This window comes from Motacilla alba, chromosome 8, assembly GCF_015832195.1.
Source record: "Motacilla alba alba isolate MOTALB_02 chromosome 8, Motacilla_alba_V1.0_pri, whole genome shotgun sequence".
NCBI lineage: Eukaryota > Metazoa > Chordata > Aves > Passeriformes > Motacillidae > Motacilla > Motacilla alba.
The window spans coordinates 3,573,651-3,599,827 of record NC_052023.1 but is presented as its reverse complement, the minus strand read 5'-3'; the positions used below and the strand labels follow the sequence as shown (position 1 = coordinate 3,599,827).

General features: G+C 39.6%; 1 protein-coding gene across 6 annotated transcripts; it reads right to left on the bottom strand.

Moving 5' to 3' along the window:
- Positions 1–6,906: 6,906 nt before the first annotated feature.
- OMA1 (OMA1 zinc metallopeptidase) lies at positions 6,907–24,446 on the bottom strand. 6 transcript variants are annotated; one of them, XM_038143863.1, is made up of 9 exons: positions 23,852–24,437; positions 22,535–23,066; positions 21,929–22,157; positions 21,272–21,445; positions 21,080–21,187; positions 19,734–19,862; positions 16,233–16,307; positions 14,448–14,597; positions 6,907–8,299 (listed from the first exon to the last, which is right to left on the bottom strand). In XM_038143863.1, exons 2-9 carry the CDS (start codon positions 23,044–23,046, stop codon positions 8,081–8,083), a joined length of 1,596 nt encoding a protein of 531 aa, XP_037999791.1. In that variant the 5' UTR covers positions 23,047–23,066; positions 23,852–24,437; the 3' UTR covers positions 6,907–8,080. The 6 variants fall into 6 exon arrangements, with proteins under 6 accessions (XP_037999791.1, XP_037999794.1, XP_037999795.1 ...); XM_038143866.1 differs by lacking the exon at positions 23,852–24,437 and adding an exon at positions 23,578–23,845; XM_038143867.1 differs by lacking the exon at positions 23,852–24,437 and adding an exon at positions 23,612–23,845.
- Positions 24,447–26,177: the final 1,731 nt, after the last annotated feature.

Genomic DNA, 26,177 nt, shown 5'->3' with positions numbered 1-26,177 from the left:
AATAATCTGGATTTATCTTTACAGTTTTCACAAGAAGCCAAGTTTTAAGCACAAAAGCAGGGTAAAAGAAAAAAGGTTAGGAGGAAAAAGCCTCAGAGGAAGGCAGAGATCACAAAGCAGTTCTGCCTAGTGGTAGAGAGGAAGAGCTGTGCCTGCAGCTCCTGCAGTAGAGGATTAAACATGTGCGTTTTATTCCAGGAGGCAGAACTGTGTACACACTCTATAAAAATTACACCAAGTCCAAATGACTGTAAGAAATATTTTTTTTGACATATTTGTAAACCATTGGAGCAGAGTGTTTCTACACAAAGTTATACATGGCAAAAGTGTGTTATTGGTGGAATAAAATAAGCAAAACTGGTATAAATATTGTGTTGGGTTTTTTTCCTCTAAAAATAACTATGCTTTTATTACGGCATCTTGGTGTGACCCTTCTGCTTATCAGCACCCACATCCCTTCACACTCATGCCTGACTGCTGCTGGCAACCAGTTACAGCCTGACTCCACCTCAGTGGGAATAAAAGAGAAAGTTTAAAGACAGTCAAAGCTGTTATTGTTCAGGAAAATGATAAGTGTTATCAGTTATCAATGCCTGAGAACCTTCTGAATATTTCTCTCTGCTAATGGTGTGCTCATTTTATTGGCTGTCTTTTTTTGTCCTTATCAAATTCGAGGTCTTCTTTCTAAAGCCCTAGATAGATCAGGTCATGAAGGTCATTCAGAAACATCCTCCAAGATGTGATGCCTCTTGACATATATGTCCCACAGGCACCATGAAACATTAAAGTGACAAAACTGCAAGTACAAAGTTAAGATGGAGATTTCTTCAGGGATAGCCTGATAGACTGGGACCTGCTCGCAGAGAAAATCCAGAGGTCTGCAGGTGTCAATGGCTGCCACAGCCACATGGAAAAGTTATTTCAGGGGATCCTCACTCGCACAACACTGGCAACAAAGAATGAGAGGTCAGCATGTCAGAAGTTACTAACAAAGCAGTTTGCCAGAACAACAAGAGAGACCAAACAACCACGAGGAGTTGAAGGTGAAGCACATTTAAGTTCTACACCCCAAGACAACCATGAGAAGTTCTCTAATTCCAAACAGGGACATGTGTGATGTGTGTGATGTTTGCTATGCTCACAAACACCTCTGGTCACCAAAGCTGCAGCTGAGGCAGAACAGAGCTGTAACAGGTGTAGGAGTGGTGATGCAGAACCATTCCTGCCATTCATTGCTGAAGATGGGCAGCACTCTCAGCACAGCCCCAGGACACACTTCAGCTACAGCATAATGTGTCTTTTTATGACAGAGATCACAACCCACTACAGCATCCAAAACTGTGTCCATCACAGTTATTCACAATAATAAAGATTGCAGAGAAACCACTAAAGCCTTGCACTTATCCAAACTCTGCCTTAAGGGTTGTGTGTGACCAAATTGTGCCATCATGAATCACATCCTGAGGGAGTATGGGGTGAAAAGTCCACATGAGGAATACCTGGTATCTGTTACTTTGACACACATCATCTACAGTGTGCAGCTACTTCATCTGGGTTCAAAAATAATACACATCATTTGGGGACATGCTAGTTTCCTTGTCACCAAATCAACATAATTAATTTAACCACTATCATTACAGCTGAACTTTCCAGCCCAGTCAAATGAAATAAGTCAATTCCATCTGTGTACTTTTTTTTTGGATGTTTTCCTTCCTCAGTGGCTAATTATTGAAGATTTTCTTCTAAGCCCTAATTCATGCCTCCTTCCTGCTGACTGCAGATAAAATGTCATCTGTGCAGGAGCTCATAATCAGCTGATTCTGACAAGCAGAGGATAAAGCACAAAAGGAAGAATATTGTTTTAAGGAGGGAGAAATCCAGATCTAACTACTGGGACTTTTGCCAGCAATTTCAATGTGAACAGAAAAGAGGCCTCATTGAGACAGTGGAAATTAGACCCTGTTGCTTCTCAAGGGTTTTGTTTCCTTTTTTTGGATGAAAAGATGATGAAACAGAGCAGTGTAGCCTCATCTGCATGATCAATGTAAAGGGAAGGTGACAAAGCTGAGGGTACAGGAAAGCAGAGGGTAAAACTCCACCAGACAGGGTGCTAGCTGAGGTTTTGAGCACTTTGAGGATCATCTGCCATTTTGTTCAAGTGGTTAAAACATAGAAACCCTCTCCAGGCTCAGAATTTGAAGATGCTCTTCATATATCTGGCAGTCTCTGAAATCTAAGAGATACATGTTTAACTCCTTAAAACACCAAGATCAGTTACTGCCCTTCAGCCTCTTAGTTCAAGAAATACCTCACATGGAACGGGGAGGGAGGAGGGAGGAGAGAGAGAACACCAGCTTTGAAACCAGAGAACAAAATCAGAATCCTCCCATTTCATCCCTCCTGAACAAGTAGGTCTGGCTGACCTCTTATTCTCTCCTTATCCTTCATCCTCTAAAAAGAGAAATCTAGAGAAGAAAATAAGATCATCCTAGCCTAATACGCTCATTTTCTCCTCCTGATGTTTCAAGCTCACTCTAGGGAGGAGTCACTAGTTAACACTGAGGGAAAATCGCCAGGACAATTTACTGAAGCCGGACTGCAGCCGCAGGTTTTGCATCCATCGGCCCGAGCCCAGCCGCCACCTGGTGACTGAAAACTCACACTGCGTTATTCCCTCAGCATTTACTCCTTCATTACTCATTCCAGATATGCATGGAATACCTCTGACAATGTATCCCAGGTAGGAGTAAGGAGCTCCGATTCTCTAGCATTCAAATACACAACATACATCAATGCTGGAAGGAAAAAAGAGACAAATTTAATTAACTCAAGTCTTAGATTGCAGAGAGTGGTCAGATGGGGAGTGGCTGGGTTGAATCTAAATTCAGGTACTACTCAAGAGCTCCCTCACATCTGGGCCTCCACTGACTTTCTACAGGAAGGAAGCAGAAAAATGACCCCATTCCAAAGATCCATTACCTTTCCCTTTGCTTGTCCCCTGCAGTCCCAGCTGGCACCACTGTCCTGAACTGTCACACAGACTTGCTGTGAACCAGGTGACTTCAGTAAAAAGATTTGCAAGCTGAATGCTAGAAAATAGACTTCTATAACATGGATTTTGGGGGTATGACCAAAAAGTGCTCTCAGTCAATATTTTAATAAGCTGCAACAAAATGTTTAGGACCATCATTTTTAGAAGGCAATAGATATCAACAAACAGAAGACTGCTTGAAAAATGTTAATGCTTAAAATATAATGACTACTGCACATATTCTTTTCAACTTTTATGCTCTAGTCAATGTATTATAATTGAGCACTACTGAATTACTTTTCTAGTGGATAAATACTGTACACGCTGTACTGTGAAGAGACATCATGTAATGTATACTAATTAAGCCATTATATCTGTAGAGAAGATTGTATCTGAAATATCAAATTAGCAGGAATTAAACATCTCAGAGGATTAATGAAATGTTATGGAGCCATTCACTTCCAGGTCAACAGGTTCAATTTCAGCTTAGTTTAATAGTTATAATGAATTTATGTGCTGGAGATAACAATTCTCTGCATATGTCCATAAATCAGGGGAAGAGCCCCTAGCTCATACCAAGAGCAGCAGGCTTGAACCAGCACAGCCAGAACAAGGCAGCCAGGAATATTCTGCTAGGCCTGGCTTCGGCACACAGCCTGGGGCTTCAGGAGATCAAAGAGCACATTTCCTGCATGGCTGCAATGTGTGTAGGCAGCAGCGAGCGACACCAGAGACACCTAGTCAGTTCTCTTCACAGACCTGCCAACAATTGTCAGCCCCAGCAATAAAGTTATCACAGGAACATCCAGCCCCATCTCCTCTTTGACTCAGTCAGGAGCCTCTTCTGCTTATCCTGATTTCTCTCTCAGCAGCCCTTGCTGTTTCCAGCAGAGACACTTGCAGCTCCAGGAAAAGGTGAAATTGTAACCAACTTCTACAAGGCTTTATCTTATCTTTATTTACAATAAATATACAATCCCTAGTTTTATTGTGGAAACTCAAATTTCAGACCAATCTCATCTGAGATTAAACAACCAGCATGTCAAGAGATGTAGGCATCAGCCCTTTAGTGATGATGGGCAGTGAGCAAACAACAACCAGTTTATGCATAAGAGAAACCAGCTAAGAAATAACCACATCAAGAACAAATAACTGTAACCTAGTGGAGTATGAAAAAAGAGGCGCCTCCAAACTCTGCAGACAGACCTTGAAAGGAGACAAACTTATAAATGAAGAGATCACCCAAAGCCCATCACTTCAGTTTGCTGTGAGGACTCTGGTTTGGTCACACACAAGCATTGTAAGCTAAGGAATGGCTCAGAATGCCAAAGTTCCTGCTCCAGGTTTTTTACTGAGTTTCTGTGGAGCTTGGCTAAAATCTCCATCTTACTGAGCTCCAGTATCTCCAACTGCTAGAAGGATCACCTATGCAGCTATTATGGAAAAACTGTATTTACCAGGTGCTTCAGAAATGCAAGTTGTTGATATCGGTCCTTCCTCTGAGTGTTTAACCCACACCCTGCAATATGAGGACAGGAAACCTCATGAAAACACCCTGTACTGCTGACAGGAAAGTCATCCTGTCACCTCTACCATCACCACACTTTGTGATCATCCTGCTCCCCTTTCAAATGCTCCCAAGATCTGGAGAAACAAAGATCTTCACCAGAGAGTATCTGGATGGCTGTAAAATAGCTTACACAGACTATTACAGAGAAAGTAGTTTTCAACCAAGGGTACTGAGATACAAACATCACACCAGAAAAAAAAAAAAAAAGCTCTGGCAGCCTACATAATATATGGAAAAAGCATCAAGCTTGCAGGATTGTTCTCTTTTAGAGACTACAAACAGAACTGAAGAACAAAGAGCATTCTAACAGCTGTTTACTTTGCTTTCCTGGCACTTCTGTATTTCAAGTTTAAAGAAGAAAAAAAATGAAAAAAACAAACCTAAACAAAACAAAAGGGTAAACTTGATAAACCAAAAGGTAAAAGGAGCCATTTTTATTGCAAGACTGCCTTGAATACACCTCCCCTGCTCACAAAATCTCTCAAGATTTCCACTACAGTAAATGCATTAAGAGTGAAATTTGTACCATGTATTTACTCGTCCAGCAGGAGGCTGTGAAGTGCAGCACAAAGTACAGGTGGAAATCCAGATGAATTTCTACTGGTCTACCTTAGCTTTTTTCACTTTAGCCACTATTCTCCCTCTTACATACCGTGTCTTCCAAGCACTGAATTTGTTCAACAGCACTTCTACATCTGCTCCTCCTGTGCCATAGTGAGTTGCAATTGCAATGGGAAGTTTCTACAGATAATCAGAAGCTTGCAACCACAGTATTCTCCTAAGGGATATAGTTTGAAATTTTAATGATTAATAATATAGTTTATATATTGACATATTATGTATATTATTATATATGCCCACACAAAATTATTATACATTCTTTGACTTTAAAAGTTAAATGTTTACTATGGAATGCAACATTTTTGTATTTTTTCTGCTCAAGAAAGAAAAAAGAAAATTCCTTAGCAATATAGGCAGGTCCAAAATAGAGTATTCAGTAAGAATTTAAGAAAAAAGTGCCCTCCAAGAGGCAGATGAACATAAGGCATTTTCTGTGTTGGACACAAGCAAAGTAAAAAGGAGATATCCTTTCTAAAGCACTAGAGAAAAGTACTAGGGATGAATTAAAATATAAATTAAGACCTGAAATTTTCAGCATCCCGCCTCATATCTAAAACTATACATTTGAAACAATTTAAACAGTATTTAAATATATAGTGTTCTAGTGTAGAGGCCTAACTCCTGTGTGTATTGTGTGTGCACTTTATGTGTATATGTTTGTAAAAAGAGGGATGTGTTTTATTAGATGAGTATAGTTGGAAAAAATACATAATCCCCTTGTCAGTCTAATATAAGTAATCATCCCTCCCTTGAAGCCTTTTCTCTCACATCACCATGATCATGGTTACAAGACTATTCACTAACAAATTTTTAAAAAGCTCCCTTGGTGAACTTGAACATTGCATCTCCTGCCTTCAACTGCAGTACTTCAGTCACTTAAAGCAGACAGCAGAAATATGAAATTTGTGTTTCATACTTCATCCTGAATGCTATAAAAACTCTTGTTTGCTCTCCTTAGTCCTACCAGACACAAGCATCCAGTTGCATGTCAAGCAGCAGCCCTGGATAACAAAACAAGCTCTGACACTGGAGCGAGAGAGAGGCAGCAGCGTTGGGGTTTTGGTGCTGCAGGATAAACTCTGAGGTCCACAGGGAAATCTAAATGGTGTATTTTTCTGTTTACCTTCAGGTGACAATGTCCAAATGCTGCAACACATCACTGAGCGTCTGTTACAAAAACTCCTGTCACCAAGAATAAAAATGGATGGATGAATAATGGTCAGGCTGGACCTTCTGCCTCCTGCCAGCAGGATTGAGCAGAGATTTAAAAACAGCTTGTAAGCAATATGCAGCCAATCTAGACCTATATAATCAGACCTAGAATCATCAGCATTACACAGACATCAACTTACCTCTGAATGGAGACAAGGGACTTGCTTGTGTTTCTCAAAGGACCCAGATTCATTGACTGAAGTCATTGAAAGCATTACTTGTTTCACAATCTGTTTCTCCAACTAAAGTCACTGACAGCACTGAACAGGTTATTTTTTCCTTCTTAAAAGCTTGTATTCTGATTGAATTGAAGAAACATTATTAAGTCTACTCTTCTCCATATAAAAAAAAGAATGTCTCAAAATAAGATAACCTGTAAAATATTTTGGATGTTTTCTTCAAGTAAGACACTACCATTTATGAAAGAGATTTTTGTTTTGATCAAATGAATAACAAAAAGCATAACAGCAAATACATCTTAACAGATGAAGGAACAGGATTTCCCTTTTTTATTTTAATTACTGCCATCTCTTTCTACATCTTCCTGCAAGATCAACATTTCATTATTTCCATCAACGGCAAAACAAGGACAATTCAAACATGTGCAAACAGAGATTAACACGCTGGGTACAGTGGGTCACCCATCCTGAAAGGCAGAGCTTTACCTACATTGTCCATATTTTTCTCCAGGGTATAAAATGTGTGGCTTTCAAGGGGAGGGAGGGAGGGAAGCTCAGCTTTAGATGCCAGTTTCCTGATGAGAAGTCACCTTTCATGATAAAGTCATCTGCAAAAGCTGTGCAGTCAAGAAACCTTATATTTGTCTCCTATGTAATATACTCCACATCAGCAATCATTTCTATCCAAATCGAATGTTGTGGCAGAAAAACTGCCCTCTAATGAGGCACCCTGATCATTTAAAAAAGACAAGAGGCATCTTTGTAAAGCATTTGGTGCTACCATGATTTTTTCAGTGCTTCTTCCAGAAGAAAGACTCCCCTGAAAATTGTTTCACTCCTTTTTTTAAACTGAACTTGGTGCAACCTTTTCAGGCTACTTTGAAGAAAAATGTTGAATCAATCCACATTCTAAAATGCCTCAGAAAGAAGCAAAATCCCAGCAGTAAATCCACCTAATTAAGTGAGGGTGTATCTAGCCCATAGCTATTATCGCTTCTCAGCTTAATATTTTTAAACACCCTGTATGTGGAGCAGGCAGTAAGCTCTTCTCATTATTTCTCAAATGAAGCTGAGTAGATCTAACCCAAATTATGGCAAGATAAACCAGACAACTTAAGTGATGAAAATTATACTTTTCCCTCTGCTTTAGGGACGCTTCTGGCTCATCTGTCCTCTGATCAAGGTGAGCCTGATAAAGCTGAAAATTATACTGTGTGACTGGATTGTATGAGATTATCTTTCCCCTGAGAAGTGATTTATTTTAGTAACTCTTAATGAATAAGAAACTCGCTGCTCCAACACACTGCTCTTCTTGTGTGGGCATGGTTCCTTATTGCTTTGAGAGATCACATAAAAGAAATGGAGAATCTGAGTGGCTACATCTTCTTCATGGTTCAAAGACAATTTTGTGTTATAAGATAGACCTTCAGGGACCACCAGTTCCATAAAAAGTGAAAATTAATGTCATCAGTTCGTGGGTTTAACTGCAAAAGTCACTGGCATATCTTCCACTTTTTGAGTGTGAGGAAAGTCCAGTTTTGGTTTTGAGGGATCTTGCTTTGTAGAATTTGGGGATCCTCGACCTTTAGATGATTCCAGGAGATGTTGCATGTTAAGTCTGAAAATAAGGCGAGGATCTGGTCCAGAAAGAGATGGGCAATTGCAGCTCTCTCTTATTTTAAGAGCCTGTGAACATATAGGAAAACAAATCAAATAGGAAAAACAAGAAAGGTTTCAGTCAGTGACTTTGGCTTTCCAGTCAGGTTTGCATTTGCACATTGGTTAATGTAATAATGAGCCTGAATCATCACTGAACAACTTCTCAACAGAAACCAAGAATTCCTGTGACAAAATGGAGCAATATGGTAAAACAATGGGAAAAATGAAGAGTGAAATTATTTTCTCACACCGTGATCTCCAAGGATGGATACTCTAAAAGGTACAACATAATTAAACAGGAAGTTCTTCAATGCCTTCTGTGATACTTGTCCACATCACTACCTTTTAATTTACATTCACATAGAAACTAAACTTTTTGTAGCCCTTTCAGGCTACTTTGAAGAAAAATGTTGAATCAATCCATATTCTAAAATGCCTCAGGGAGAAGAAAAATCCCAGCAGGAAATCCACTTAATTAAGTGGGGGTATATCCAGCCCACAGCCACAGCCCACATACTGCACTCAGCTTCATATTTTTATATTTATATTTACATTCAAATGCAAATGAAAATGACTGCATCAAGGAAAAAAGGGCTCTGAATAATTTACTTCCTCAGATATGTTCTATTATTGAAGTAACTATACATAGATGTCTGACTCAAAAAAGGAAGGAAAATCTCCAATAACATAATGGACTTTTAACTGTTTGGAACAGAGATCCAGATGGTTCATCAGTATAGCTAAACTCCTGTTACACAAGTGATCTCATCTCCAAGAAGCATTTGGAGTATTCCAGGTTTCCAAGTATTATGAGAAAACAATGTCACAAGAAAATAATGTCTATAGAATGCAACAATTTCTCTGGATAAAAAGATCAGCAGTAAGAGACCAGACTTTAAGTTAGTCCAGCTCACTGAGTAAGTGTCATTGCTTGCATTTTACAAGTAAGAAAGTAGGGGCACAAAGGAGCCAGAGAATCTCCCAAAGAACCAAAATTCATTAGCACAAGCACATTCCCCCCAGACCATCCTGTCTGGCTGGCAATCTGAGAAAGGAATGGCAGTGGATGAATCTCACATCTCAAAGGCTCTGTGGAGAAATTGATGTCAACCTGTTCAAAGTCAGCTGTTTTAAAGGATGTTTAAGTTGTGTTCATTGTCACAAAGCTGAACACACCTTAATTAAGACCACACAAAGTGGCAGCTCCTGTTTTTGGCACACAACAACTGATGCAGGGCTCTGTAAGCAGCTGTACACAGAACTACTGGGATCCATGGATCCTCCTAGAACTCATTTAAACTAATTAGGTAGATCCTATGTATCATATAGCAAAATATTAGATGTAGAACTCAAGAACTCTAAGTCTAGAGGGCTCTACATCTCCACTGAGAACTACTTTTTCAAATTCTGCAAAATGAAACACCAAGACCACGACAAGTCTGATGGTTACCATTAATCAATGGTCACTGTGGGATGGTCACATTTGTTCAATATTGGCCTGGCCTCAATTAATAGCATATATCATAGGCAGATTTACATCCAGCTCTGTTTTTAATCCTTTCATAGAGAAACCAGTTCAAATGTGCATTTTATTCCACTTCATTATCATAGATTCCTGAAAAGCAATGGCCAGAGCTGTCCTGAGTGGTAGCCAGGTGCCTCCTGGCCAGTATTTGGGACTGTCAGCAGAAAATACATGCTGATTAATTTGTTCTAGATGGATTCATAAGGAGGAAGAAAATAACAGTTTTCATAGCAGTCCTAGAATTGCATTGTAGACAGAGCAGAAATTTTTAATCTGCTTTATATCCACCAGCTTTGTCTGAAATATCAAATCAAATATTCCAGTAACGCTCTGCCTAAGTATTTACCCATCATTTTGAAACACTTTGATATTCTTCCACAGGAGGCACTGGAAACATCTTACTACAGCAGATTTTAAAACAGAAGAGCAGAGCTTCTTAACTCATTTTTATCTATAAGGAGGTTCCAAAACATATTTCTCCTCTAACTTTACTACAGTGAACTGATAGAGTTTGCTGTAAATGGCTAGAAACAAACAAAATTTAGAATTAACAAATGGTTTTGGAAAAAGACACATTCCAAAAATGTAGCAAGAGTTTCTCCAGTTGTTTCTTGCTGAAATGTAAAATTCAAAGTACTGAATACACAAGTCTGGATTAGGCATGTAAATATTGTTCCTGTTTAAGTTTTTAAAAATATGACTAAAGTTTTCACAGCTTGCTTTTCTACAGCATGATCATCCACGTAGTCACCAAATGTAACTGTACTGCTGAACACTCTTCTGCTTCAGTGACCAATCCATTTCTAAACTGACATTTGTGCTAAACCAAGAGTTTTCTCTTGTTCCCTCCTAGAACATAAGCTGCTGCAAGACTGCATTAACGTCAAGCAGTGTTATTCAAGGCAAATGGGAATATAAAGATTTAGGCTGTATCCTGGAAAAGGCAACATAATCCTCTCTTAAACAAATTTAGCAATTTTGTATCTCTGGGTTTTCCTGGCTAAACAGCGCCTGACCTAGTTCCATGGTTTCACTCACCCGAAGTCCCAACAGCAAAGATAAAAACCAGTACTTCAGGTGAACATTTTTACCCTGTGGATGTCTGAGCTCTTGCTAGACATAAAGCTGTGCAAGGGGGTAGCAGGCAGCTATTCAACATCATCACCTCCCATGCCACTGAAAAACTCCAGATAAGGAAAGAAAAGCCAAGTTAACTTGTCACCTCCCTGCTCAGGACAGCTGTAACTACACATTCCAGTGAGGGCAGCCACTGCCTGCTTATTGGTTCAGGAGATCCCAAATAAAACATCCAAACTCTTGCTTGTAAGTTACAAAGGTGAAGCTGTTTTTCTTATTATACAATCACAGTCACCCCCTGCAATGTTTGGGAGCAGGGAAGGCAGAAGAATTAGGCAGGTCTCCCTCATCCTATCACCTTCATGCAAAGCTACCAGCAGAGACAAATAGAGAAATAAGTAATTTTTAGCTCCCAATATTAATCCTTCACACTGTCACAGACACCAGACTACCTGCTGGTCTCAAGCCCTTACAGTCTTAATGAAGTAGCAGTAAAAAGATGATTAAAGGAATTGATAGACTTTACTGGATAGAGAAGAAAAGCAGCTTATATATAATGCTGATACTTCCAACCTGCCACTGATGTTGGCATAGGAAAGAGAAATTGTGACAAAATATTTAATAACTTTTTAGGGAGGATAGAAATGAAGGTCAGTGGTTTTTATTCTTGTTTCTATGTTGGTAGGGCTTAATTAACATATTCTAGTACTAGAATTAACTAGTAATGTTAATTTATAAGGTAATGTGCTCACATCATAAGCAAAGAGGAAATATACCAACCTGCTTTTGAAAAGGAAGGGAAATAAATTTATCTCCCATATTAAAAGGCAGCAGAGGAAAGAAATATTAACTACACAAAAAATAATTTAAAAAATATGTAGCCAATGTGGATTTGAAAAAAAACAGGTGTTGCCAAAGTAAATGAATTAACTTTTTTTGACAAGTTAACCAACCTGGCAAACAAGACAAGCAGTGCAATTGATATATCCCAACTTATTATTAGTCTCTAAATGACCTCACCATGGCATTTCCACAAGAAAGTGGAAACAGGACTTAGAGTGAATCAAAAATGGAATCTGAGCCAACAACGTGATGCTAAAAAAGCAAATGTCACATCAAGATGAATCTTTGTATCACAGGCAAGGCTCAGTAGATAACCTTCTGCTTTATTCAGTTTAGCTGAGGCTTCCACTGATGTGCAGTGCTGCATTTGAACAGCACACTTGGAAACAGACACTGCCCCAAGTCAGAGAACATGAAAATAAAACATTGACATCAACTCTGATTCTGTAGCTTCTCTCTGTAACTACACTCCCACAGTCTCTCTGTCTCCAGAACAAAGATCATCTTCTCACCCTCATACAAAATTATTTAATGATTTCTTTTTCTGAAAATAACACACATCTCTCCAGCCTTCATGCGGGAATTCTAAGAGATTTCAGTTTCCTACTTAAGAGAATACTCTGTTTTCCTGGTTTATTATCCTAACATCTCCCTGTCTGAGGGGAAAATACTTTCAAAGCACAGCAAATCTTTTTTATTTGTTTTATTTCATTTCCAGCAGAGCACCACTTTTTAACTGCTTATAGCTCTCTTGTTTACTGATTCCTCAGCATGGCTGTAGCTTCCAGCGTGCTCAGAAAACCAGATGTAACATCTTTAACACTCATTTGATTTGCTCTCAGTCTTTTAATGACTTGAAAGGGATCCCTGTGATAGTTCCCCTTTAATTTACACTTCCTGAGACTGCTCAGTCACCTCATTCAGATGTGACATTTCATCACCTGAAGAAAAATTCTCACTTTATTTGATTGCATCTTATTGTGAACCTGCTTAAAAGTCTGTAGAGAAAGGTTAGAGAAGTTCAAAATCTTGTCCCTTTTTGTCCCAGCTATGGTAGCTGGTCTAATAAGAGATATATTGTCCTGAAAACCATTTTAGCTCCAAAAAGAGCAGCACATGAAACCCAATAATACTCATGATGGATCTGGCACTGATCTGGCATTGATTAAGAAGTACCAGTTTCTTCACAGAGAGACACAGAGATTAAAAGGCCTTTTTTGATAATCTGCCTTCTCTCCTGGGCTCTGAATATCTAATGGCAACTAATAAATGGTAAACATTCTGTTCTAAAGAGCTCAAAGGACGTGAACAATGAAACAAAAAGGGGCTGATATTGAGCAACAATAAAAGCCTGGGATTCCCTCTCCATGCCTGAAATCCAGCCTGAAGGCAGCAGCTCCCACAAGAAGGGGAGTCAATGCTACAGACAAGAAGCCTCCTCTACACATTTTCTTTTATCTTTATACCAGTTTTGTAGTGCCAGCCTCACTTCTCTTGTGAACTTGCTAAAAACAGGAAGCCTTCAGCCCCTGCTTTCTCATCCTACTCCAAAGAATGTTTAAGGTAAAAGGCAACCAAAAACATCTGCCCTCAATTATCTTTTGGAAGATCTCCCCAGTCTTCCCTGCTCTTGGAAGTGAGAGTAGCTGTAAAAAGATGGGGGCTGCTCCACCTGCTAAACTACAAGAGATGAGACAGAAATAACAGTTCTACATAGTTGCTCAGTTATTTAACTTATTTGCTCAGGCCTGGGGTAGAACATAAGAAGTAATTTATTTCATTATCTCTTTATAAGCCAGTCAACAACTCCATGAAAATAAACGATCCCGAACCCTTTATGTTCAATCTAGCTAAAACTGAGGCTCCACAACAAAAATAATTTTCTATTCAGCTGCTCAAATGTGTTAGCAAATCCATCAAAAACATTCTCCCAGCCTGCTTTTGCACAGTACAAACTTTGTGTATACTAATTTGAAATATCCAGTCTAGCCACTCTCCAGCCTCCTACCCTTAATGCTGACTTTGATTTATGCCATCATTTGGAATATTTACTGTATTCATTCTCATCAAAGGATTCATGAAACTTTTTTTTCTTCTTTGAAGTCAGCAAACACCTCAACATTTTAGTGCTCCCTCTGCCAATAAATCTTCCAAGTGTCTTTACAGTTTGGAACTGAGAAAGACTTAAAGTGACAGCGAGTTTAAAAAGAGAAGAATAGTTGGTTATAAAAAAGAGTATTTCCAAACACAGTTTAGCTTGCTGAAAAACAGTGTTGCAGTGGAGTGCTTGAACACTCTATTTTATTTTTTTATTTGCTACAAAAGCAAAAAAGTCAAGACACTTTAGGGATCCGACTTAAAAACTGCCTTTCCAAAATGGCAAAAAAATAGAAAGAGTGGATGAGAGCTGCAGCACTGTCACACCTATATCAAAAGGGCATTCAAAAGAAATAAAATTACACTTTGATCAGAAATCAGAAACAAAAAACAAACCACTTGGAATATAATTACATTTTATCTGTGCTATCTTGTTTTTTCCTCATTTAATAAAACCTTCAAGATTGAAAGCTCTGCAATGGAGAATTTCTGTAAGGATAAAGAGAAAGGTAAGCATGGTGCTATCAGAGTAAATTGTGAATCAATACCAAAGCAGCTAATCAATCAATTAATATCCAACTACTTCTGGCAAGTTTCCGAAGAGGAAGAGACTCTTCCCTGAGCCCTGCTCACCTCTGGGATGAGGCGGTCCAAGTGCTCAGCTCTGTTCTCATGGGAAGGGTGTGTGGAGAGCCACTCTGGCAGCTTGGGCTGCCCCTGGATGGTTTCTGCCAATTCCATCTGCTGCCAGAAGACGCTGCTGGCTCTGACATCCACACAAGCCTGAGAAGAGAAGGGAAATGGAAACACCACTGGCTGTTTAAAGTAATAAATATACAGTCTAACTGATATTGAATTACAAAAGACTTCTTAAATTTTAAGTCTCTAAAGAGTGTTTAGATGGTCCTTATACCTGACAGGAAAAAGCTGTTCCAAAATAGCTAAAAGTAGTAAAAAACACATGCAGACACTGGACCTAGACCTTTTAACACCTGTGCCTTAAAAAACTTACACCTGAATTAAGAAAATTCAGGAGAAAGGAAAGGTTTACAATTTTGGCATACACTTGTTCTTTAAAAAAAAGCTCAGCTGCAAATTTGAAGTTATATTTACTCGAACAAATTAATCAACTCCACAGATTTAGGCAAATTTACAGGAAGAAGCTGAAAGTCAAAAACACAAGGCAATAATAGCTCATACTTAAATATACCTAAAAAGTAACTGGAAATGCTTTTCTGTAATTGATTACACTGCCTTTCATGGGTGATCTGTGGAATCCATGAAACAATAAAACAGCAATTCTGTAGCATTCCTGACTCTCTTCAGGAAGTATATATCTAACCATAGAAAGTCACAAACAGCAACCTTTAGAATTGTTTTTGTGTATCACCACAGACTCCTCTATTCTTACATTTAAGTAGAGAAGAAAAATAAACAAGATTTCTTACACTGACCTTTATTTGCTAAGTGAAAAAGAGGGACAAGTAGTCAAAAGATAAGAAAATTATTTATTCCCGTCCTCTCACCCAGGAACAGATGTGGTGCTTTATCCTTTGAATTTATTAATTTAAATTATTATTATGAAAAGGTCATCTGCACAACCAGAGAAATGCTCATATGTCACTTCACTAATTTCTTTCTGGTATGGCCCCACTTTTTCAGTATTAGAAGGCAGTGAGCACAAACACAGTGATTACAATTTTTTAATGGATGGTATTATTCTTGACAACTTCAAATTACGAATGCAGTTTTAATCCCAGAATCAAAGTTAATTTTAAAAACCCTTCCTTAAAGAAACATTAATAATTATTAAAAGGAAATTTTGCTAATGAAATATTAACACTAGATGGTGCTGCTCTCACTGGTATCTCACACATAAGTCTATTTCACTTAGGCAGGAATCAAAGAGTTGGTTCAGTTCCTTTAATACAGAATTAAATTCCCCGGGGGAAAAAAAGTAATTGAAAAAATAAACTATGAAAAAAATGCTGAGTAGCTTCTGACCAAATTATTGTCTTACTTCAGCAAAGCTGTTTTGTTGTTATGGTTGTATTTCACTTAAATCTTTACATGTAATTAAATCCTACTTATGGAAGATCCCTGTTTAAAGTTCTCTTTACAAATACATGGGGTTTTCTTCCAATAGCAACAAACTGCACAGAAAAGAGACTGCAGGTAATGCACAACTTTACACTCTTCAGTGTTATTACACCCAACTAGCCACAATGACTTTGTCTTTCCCTAAAAACTCTTTTATTTCCCACCACTTCATAAAACTACCTATCTTCAAAAACTTACAGTTTACCTCCATATGAAGAATGAAACTCCCTCTAATTGTAACAGAAACTGAAAAATGCCTGGTACATTTTTTTTCTGATTTTATTTTTATTGCTAATAAAACCAAGCAGTTGTAGTTACCTTTGCTGCAAACTGAAGTCCCACTTTATCAGCTTCAGCCTCCAGGGTTCTGCTGTAGGGTCTATCAAACATGAACTGCAAAGAAACACATCAAAGCTCTGTTCCTGGGTCTGGAATGTGTACAGAGATAGAGCCTTGTAGCTGTCTTTTAACCTTTTCATAAGAAGTGGGGTTTATCTATCATGCTCACATTGCATGTGATCAGCATTAATTTTCTTCACGTAATCACTAATTCCATTATATGTAACTCATTGATCCTTCAATATTCAGTTTAAATTAATTCAAATTAGTTATATTTTCATGGCCACTATCAGCAGCCGATCTCATTCTACAGCAACTGAAAGCTAAATACCAACTTTTCACCAGAATTTTTTCACTTCACTCTTCTATTGACATCAAGATTTTCTTGCAGCAACTTTATGTAAAAAATTCCAGTGGTTCCCTAAACTTTAGGCACGGTATCATCTACTTCTTATGGCAAACTGCCCACAACAAGGAATGTAGCCATAAATATTTGCATGCAGAAATTACTCCTTTGCCATGACTACCCCTAACACAAGCTGCAAATTGCCCTTGAGAAATCAAACTACAAGACATAAAGCTGACCAAACCCCTCTCCCATTTTTCTGGAGCATTAACACACCCTAAGAGGCAGTGGTGGTTTTCTCAAATGTAGTTCATGTAGATTTGGGCAGCCTTAGCCTAATCTGTCGTGTCATAGTAAATGCAAATCAGGACTTGTTTAAACAGCCTGCTCCTGCAGAGATAAGGAACCTGTCACAACATCCTGGCTTAGTCATCCGTTAGGAAATGTGAACTGAACAATGGCAAATGTACAAGGTTAGAAAAGAGAGAAAGGTTTATCAGCTCAAAAAGGTTTTATCAGCTCTTTATCTGGCCACAGAAATTTGTCTTCCTTAGAAGTTTCAGGGGAAAAACACCAAAACCAAAACTATGAACCCCAAAGCAGTTTGAAATGAAGAGTACCAAAGAAGGGGTCCAGTCCCTTGAGTACATAAAGGCACCTGTAACTTTTTGCTGCTTTCCAAAGTAGTACTGATAGTTTTTCTTTCCTAAGTCAAAAACAGAAGCCAACCAAAGGTGGCTTTAAAAACCAAATATGCTGGCTTAAAAGTGAGCAGAGATGAGGTCACTTTCTAAACTCTTAATTTCCATACAGACCTTAAACATTACAATTATAAATATATATTTTTAAATCCTCTGATAATAAAGTAATTCTTTGAAGTGGAATACATGTTTTTATTGCCTTGAAAAGTGTTCCAGGTCTGCTGGTGCACATATATTCACTAAACAGCAAAGAAACTCCTGGCTAGTCTGTCATATATTCCTGAAGCACCATTTCCTAGTTAGCCAGATAAACTATTTGATTAATTATTAAACATTTTTTAGACAGAGAAATGAAATTTGTAACCTACAAAAGAATCACGAGACAGTGGTATTCATCAGCTATGGAAAAATGGAATTGTTAAAAAAATCTTTTGTGAATGTGCTAGAGTGAAAAATTAGAACTTCAAACCCTGATTTAAAATCCTTGTCAGAAATTGGGCACAAAAAAGAAGACAAATTTGATTTTTCAAATCAATTATCAGAGCTGCCTATGAATGCTGAAGAAAAGGGAGTTCCAGGGATGTTGACTGCCCAAAATCAGCAGTTTTCACATGAAATACAAATCTTATGGCATGAGGTGAGCAAGAAAGGAGGATAAGTACTGCATCTGTACATACTGGTGTGTGGGGCATGAGTAAAACTCAGAGTCATGCTTGGGGTTATTCCAAGAATAATTCCTAGGCTTTAGTTCCCATATAAAATAACTGCTGCTCTAGAACAAAACAAACATGCTTCAGTCCAGAAATACATGCTTAAGGAACAACCCCAAATAAATGTAATAAGAAAAGTTAACAATTTATTGAGGAAAGAAAATCCATTATCCTTGGGGGAAAGGCAGAATTGGAGCTCACATGCCCAAAGGCCTACAAAGAATCACTGGGAAACACTTGGTGTCAATAATAAAAAATACACAATAGTCACCAGGTCAAAAAGTCAAGCCTCTAAGGACATAAGAGAAAAACAAATATTGAAACAGAAGCAAGTACCACAGCATGGCTTAAATAACCCTTTAACAGAATGGGATGCTAAAGCTTTAAAAAGCAAAATACAGTTATGGAAGAAGAGGAAGAGAAACATCCTGAAAAAATGTGCAGAAAGATTCACTCACTTTCATGTAAGCGCAACAGGCAAATACGGAATGAGTGAAACAGACACTGCACTCCTGGGTGACTAAAAAAGCTAAGTTTTCTATTCAGCTTCTTTTGTCTATGGGATGAAAGCTTTGCAAGTATTTATCACTTCAACGTGTGATCAGCCTTTTAAACCAGGACAGTATCCCATAGATGATGTTTCCTTTGCACAGGACTCGGAGCTTAAACCCAGATTCCCTTTCCAACCGAAAGCACAACTCCAACCCACGATGCCAAAACACCCATTCTCTGTGGAGAGGAGAAGAGATGCTGACAGGGAGTTGAATCTTGCTGTCTAAATTGTGAGCAGTCTCAGGATTCATTCACACTTTGTTTTTGCCAAATTCAGCTCTTCAAAATGCTGGCTAGCATTCATCAATGTATTGGTTTCTTAGCTACTTGTGCAAATATTCAAGCTCTTAAGAGATAATTTATGTTCAGAATCCACACATCTACCCATTAGCATAAGAACTACCAAAACAGATTGGTTATGTTTAATTTCATATTTTTGAGCAACTGGGGGAAATCTCAGGAAAAGCACCAAGTCAAAGAAACCAAAGAGATCTTTCATTTAATTCAGATTCCAGTTTTATGATCTAAGCAAATTTCTATTTTAAAAACCACACTTTTTTAAAAATAAACGGACCAGTAACTGTCCAGAGAGTAAATTACACTGCTGAAGAAAACTGGCACCAGAAAGCCTCTGAATTTTACTTTGCTGGCTGAAATATCTGCTGGCTGAAAAGATTATTTTAGTAACTTGTACTATAGCATGGTTTATATAAAGGGTGTTTAGATTCTCAATTTTTTAATCTTGGAAACCATTCTTATCACTAACAATAAATTTAAAGAATTCCATATATTTTATTTGGTTTAGGAAGAATTTAACAGCTACTTAAAATAAAAACATTGCATTTTACCATATACAACTTCAAAGGGCAAATTACCTTTCTAAAAGACAATCATATGTCTCAACTGGCAAGCAGGTTCCTGCAGCCTGTGCAACTAAATCCAGTCATTTAGGGAAACCTAAAGTTCTTCAACACGACAAATGAAAATCAGCATCAACTAAAGCAGAATCAGATATATAAAAACGTATCTCATTCCATAACAGACTCAAATATAAATTTTTGTTACACTTCTCCTCTAGCCTTTCTCCCTAAATTTACTATTTAGTTTAGCAAAAGATTAAAATTATCACTCCAAGGAAATCAGGAAGGACAACAGAAAATGTCAGTCTTACCTCCTGCAACTTGCTCTGAATCCACTGGCCAACAACTGCCAAACTATCTCGAGGACAGATGGCCCAAATCATGGTGAGAAAGATGAGTGAGAGAAAATCCAAGAAGTGAACCAGGCTGGCTTTCTCTGCCTGCAAACAGAAATCGACCCATTTTCATTCCCTACTGTCTGACATTTCTTTAGAACATTAACAGAATTTGGAAACACTTTAAAAGTCACTGGGTTTTTTTTTTCTCCTGTGGAGCCACGGGAAGAGGGCAGGCACAACATTCCCTGCTTGTACCAAAACAAACAAACAAACAAAATATCCAGTTGGATACAAGATACTTCCAGGCCAGAATTCACAGGAGCTGCATACAACTGGAACAAATACATTCTGCCTATCAGACTCTCTGAGAGAATCAAAGCTTGAGGTAGGATAGAGGCAACAAGCAGAAAAAGTTCTTCAGTAAAAAGGCCAGGAAACATCTCAGTGTGAATGAAAAATCTGTAAAAACACCTCAAAGACTTGTCTTTACACTAATTTGAGATAAGACATCACTGAGACAGGATCACTAATGGGATAAGGGATCAGTACACATAATGCGTTTCTCTTTTATTTTCTGCTGCTTTTCTTTAAATTCAGAATGCAAAAGATTATTCTGTTTTCCAGAGCTCTATTTGACATTGCAACAAATTGATCAGAGCACTTACAAACAGGATCATGCAACACTTCTCTCTGTGCCAGCTGGGTGACACCAGATGCCATATAAATAAGATAAGTTCTTTTTCATTATCAGAAACATTTTTTAGAGGTTTAAAGGGTTGGTTGGCTGAACCGAGCCCAAGAAACCATGATGTGAACTGCTGCTCACCCAAAATCATACAAGAACCAAGCTCTGGGTGTTCTAGAATTTGACATTCTAAAACTGTGTGCTCCAATAATAACAGTACCAAGTGTTTTCAGATACTTTTTAAAGGTGTATACACTTCTGCAGGTATTAATAATTACAGGAGTAACAGAGTTGCTGAGTACCTCCAGTTCTTTATGTCTGTGCTGTAAGAGAGGGATCTACAGACCAAGCTCTAAATGACTCTTGAAAGTGAGTCAGACTCTACCTGTACAACTGTGAATAAAGCCCTGGCAGCCTTGGTGTTAAGTGGGGCCACACAGGTCTTCTGACAGTTATTAAGTGCTACACAAATAATAAGGATCTACTGTAGCAGGCTACTCATTTCAAACTCAATTTTGTATTAATTAGATAGAGTCACACTGAAAACTTGGTTGGTAATGATAGGGAAAATCATAACTAGAGTAATTAGAATTAATAATTTAAGAATATTAGACAGCTTTCTTTAAAGACTTACTGCATGTTCCAGCACAGCATGAGCTATTTCATGTCCTAAAATAAATGACAGCTGATGAATATCAGAAACTGCATCCAGTAACCCAGTAAAAACAAACACTTGACCATTCTGTAAACAAAGAAAATAAAAATTAAGAGGGCAACAATAACAAGTGCTGTTGCAATATTTTTGTGTGTGTGACGTACAACTTACTGGAAGCACAAAAGCATTTACACCTGGTTCATCCACCACGTGGATAACCCACTTGAGAGCTGAGACTTGGGGGATGTCCTTGTTGCTTTCAGACAAATGCCCAACAACTCTCTCCACAACCTGGTAGCGTGCGTCTGTCTCAGGTAACATCTGATTTTTGAACTGCTCCATCCACTGGAAAAAAAAATTCATTGGTCCTAATTTTTAAGGTGGACAAATGTATACAAAACATGTCATTTGAAAATATCCTGTACTTGTTCTGTTCTTATCTCGTGTCCCTGACAGATGGGAATATGAATACATTTGGATATGGCTTATCAAGTTTCACTTTACAACAGGAAATCACAGAACTCAAAATTATAGGAAAAGAATTTACAAAAATTAGAATGGACAAGAAATAGTTAAGAATGTTTGCTACAAAGCATGTTATATGCTTTGTAACCATTATGTGCTTCTCCTGAAAAGGGAATTCTAAGAAAGGATGGGGACAAGATGAGGAGGTAGCAGATGAAGGGACTCTGCAGGGCTCCGAGCATGAAGTTCAAAACTCATCAAGGACACTACAAGGTTTGTTTCCCATTTCATTAATAGGACTATCTCATCACCAAAAAAAGCAACAATTTTTGAGTACTTTCAATTTCTTGTCTAAAATCTTACCATATCATATTCCATCTGCGACAGCTCCCTAAAATGCTCTTTGCCAAACACCAACAGTCGAGCACGCCCAGTGATGGGTGTCTCCTCCAAGTGGGTAAAATAAAACATGATAAATACAACTCCCAAGCTGCTGACACCCAGCAGGATCTTCCATTTGTTTCTTCTTGCACTTTCTTTGAAGAGTTCCCGTTTATTAGGAGGAAGTGCCTTCCACCAATTTCTTATGCTCCTGTAAGATACAAACAGTGTTAACTTAGGACATATTTGAAATGGAATTTGTTACTCTATCCTCTAATACAGCCTCATCTCATGTAGGAGCTTATGGGGAGTTATATTTTGACTGGCTTCCAGTCCACTGCATTTCTTCCTTCCCACAGAAGAAGAAGGAATGCCCCTTAATGTCTTGGTTCATCTCCCTCCACTGTATGTAAATGAGAAGGAAAAGAGCAAAAAATACATCGAACACCTCTGATAATGGAAAAAAAGCACCTCTTGCTGAGCAAACTGTCAGTCAAACAATACTACAAACACGCCTGCCATCCCTCCCCACACTCACACTCTGCATGATGGGTCTTGCGCTGAGAGGAAAGTAACACAGTATTTTACCTGCCAAGAATGATGGCAAATAATTTCTGAGCTGGCTTCACAATAATCCAGAAAAGAGGAACTGGTGCAGCCTGAAGTGATGGTGATGTGCGAAAAGATCTGTTGATCTGAATGTTCCAAGCAGCGAAGTGACATGGGGGTTGTCCTACACAACTGATCAGGAGGGATGGGATCTTCTCCCCCAGTGGCTGAGAAGACCGGGAGAAAAACCTTCCTGAACTATGGTTTGCATTCCTGTACACTTGCTGTCCACTCGTATGTGGGACATCCAAAAGACGTCTCAGTCCTTTACCTATCAAGTTTCTATAGGAGTCAGGGTTTCCAGTCAAAAAAAAGTTTCTAGTATTTCCACTCAAATCCAACCTTTGGCATCTATTTCTCGCACCCTGACTTCGGCACCATCCTGTGTAAGACCTAGAGAGATTATTGCACTTGCCCTGCTTGCACAAAGAAGCCAAATGAGATAAAATACAGTTCCTGCCCGACAGCTTTAGACCACAGATGATATTCATAACTTCTTTGGTTGGTTACCCTGAAAAAAAAGGAAAAAAAAAGAGCAGAATGGTATTAAGAAGCCCACCCAAACAAGAAACTGCATCATTATTTCATTTTCCCCTGAACAGATACTGTGTATTAGTTTGTCAACATCTGCATTGCACAAAAAAAGGTCACAGTCACAACTGCATCCGGTTACAGTTGCAAGACATCCATCTGCTTCCGACTGTGAAAGATATCAATATCTTGCTTCACTGAGAATAAAACAAGGTGTGATTTATTTTTTTTGCCTTTCACTTTTATTACCACTAGATCAGAGCAACTGCAGGCGTCCCTTGTGGGTCATCACCTTTCTGCGCAGGGCTCCTGGCCCCGGTGCCATTCCTATACAGGAGGAAAACCAGAATCTCGATTTTGTGTCACAGGATCTGTGAGCATATTGCTCGTGCTTTACTCCTGGCCTAGAAACAAAACACCGCCAAACCAAGTCTCCGCCAGCCGGGAGCCTCTAGCTCACGGACATGGAAATGCCTTGGCACGGAACTGACCCAGGCCCTCCCGCCTGAGGGGCCCCGCCGTCACTTTCACCCTCTGGTTCCCATCGCGGCCTCTGCTTCTCCCTCAGACCCGCCGCCCTCGGGTGTAACCGCGATTATCGTGACATGGGCTGATCCGAGGAGCCGGGAGTGGGGAATGAAGGAGACGAATCACTCTGAGGCGCCCGCCCGGGTAATGGCGGGCGGGGAGGCGGGGGACAACTCCGGCCGCCTCACAGCTGCGCGTCCCACGGACCGACCTCCTCCACCGGGCTCCCCTACTCACCACCCCAGGAGGCGGCGGCGGAGGGGCCGGACCGCGGAGCCGGTGTCGATACAGAGCCGGCGTGGAGAGCGGGAGGCGGGACAGGCGCCGCTGCAGCGGCCACCGGGGCCCCGCGTCCCTTCCCTCAGGCGGGGCCGCCGCCGTTCCCGCCGCCGCTGCCCTCAGGCGGCGCCCGCCATTTTGTGGCAGCGCGGGGAGCAGGGGCGCCCCTCCTGAGGCGCGGAGCCCGTTCTCCTGAGTGCCGGAACTCTGGCTCTGCCCGCGGTGTTTCCGTGTCACCTGGTTGCAAAATGTGGAATATGTCAGGGTTATTTTAAATCAGGGTGTTCTTTGATGTATGCTTTCGAGCCCAAATCAGCTTCCCTTAGTCAACGACATCCGGGAACTGAGAAGGTTTAAGGATGTAGCAAATCAAGATGTTGATTTATATCTGTGTACACATTGCTAACTCGGCAGAGTACTCAAAGTTTGTGTACCCCATAGCTGAACTATGATCATTATAATCATAAAAAATCATACCTACAAGTTAAAAAGACCCTGCCCAGGTGAAGACCCTTTCCTTCAGCATGTCTAAAAGTCAGCTGGGGCTTTGTAAATTGTATGTAAATTAATAATCAGTCATAATAGAAGGGCTGTGCTTGGAAAGTTACTAACTCTGAACTCCTGCCTGTAAATAATGGCAGGAAAAGTCTGGTGGTCCCGCTTGATTTGTGGACTCAGAACTGGAATGCAGCTCTGAAATAAAAATATCTCAGGTGTGTATTTATTTGCACACCAGGTAAAAATCCCATTTTGTGGGCAGCATCCTCATGGCTGAGAGCAGCCCTGAGTCGGGACCTTCTCACTTTGGAGCCAGGTGGAGGTCGGTCTTTCTCCCAAGTAACAAGTGTCAGGACAAGATAAAATGTCCTCAAGTTGTGCCAGAGGAAGTTCAGGTTGGACATGAAGATCAACTTCTCCACAGAAAAGGTGAAGTGTGTATACAGATTGGTGAATGTGTGTATACACATTGGAATGGGCTGCCCGAGGAGGGGTTCAAGAATGTGGCACTCAGTGCTCTGGGCTGGTTGACAAGGTGGGGATCTGTCACACGTTGGACTCAATGATCTCAGAGATCTTTTCCAACCTGATTGATTCTGCAATTCTGTTTTTGGGGACCTGAATTGGGAAGTGGCTCCTGCTGCCAAAGGGCTGGTGACACTCCCGGGCAGGGTGCAGTCAGATCTGCTGCCATGGCAGGAGCAGAGTTGATGTTTTTCCCTAGAAAATAGCAAGCTGCTAACTTAATGTGTGACTCTTGTCCTACTCCTCTGGCTGACAAGTACACCTTGGGCGATGTGATGCGAAAAACAAGTTATTTGCTGAGGGAGGGTGAGGCTGGGATGTGTGGTAATGACAGGGCAGCCCAGGCTGCACATAAGCCCTGGTTCCTTGAATGTAAACAGAGGCCCTCTTGTTGTGGAAGGTAAAGAAACACAAATCTTTGTCTTCCAGATCCACATCCTCTGTGTACGAGCACAGCTGAGTATTGCTCAGTGTTTGTTGAGCAATATTTCACCTTTTTTTCACCTTTTTTTTAATTACCAGAGCCCTCCTGTGACAGTTCTTAAGCATTGATGGTCATTGCCAAGGGAAATACATGGTGACTGGTTGTTGCAGTCCAGGCCAAGAAGGAACTTTATGTAATGATAATCTTATAATTTCCTCTGACACAGTTCCTTTAAGACCTGCCCAGGCTCCATTATCATAAGAAGCACACAGAGTAAAATCTGTCAGTCAGTAACACAGCATTAATTTTTGTGGCTGTCTGCTCCAGTCACAAAACTGGCTGAGCTGTAGCAGCAGAAAAGCACTTTGTCTAACTCAAGGCTTGTGTGTGTCCCAGCTGTCAGGAAATGAAGAACTGTGATGAAAGCTCTCATTAATGGCCTTACTACACTTGGTATTTTCTTACTTTTATTGTTTTCTCTATCTAGAATTCTCCATTCCTAAGCCATTCAGGCCTTCTACCATTTTTTCTGTCATTTTTCCACCTCAGTGTCTCCATTTTTTATTGAGTCTGCTGAAAACACACTGCTTTGGGGGTTTTTCTTTGCATGTTTCTTTTTGCAATTATTTGTTCCTCCAATGTATTATTTAACTCTGCATAGAGGATATAGGACCTATTCCTATGTCCTTGGCTAAACTCTTCTAAAAACCAATGGATGTATTGAGTGTGGAAGGATGGGGATGAAAGTTGTGTTCTACATTCTGCACTTCTAAAGTTTCCCCAAGCATCACTGCTTGCAATTAAAACTCCAAAGCAGACAAGCAGCAAATACAGCTC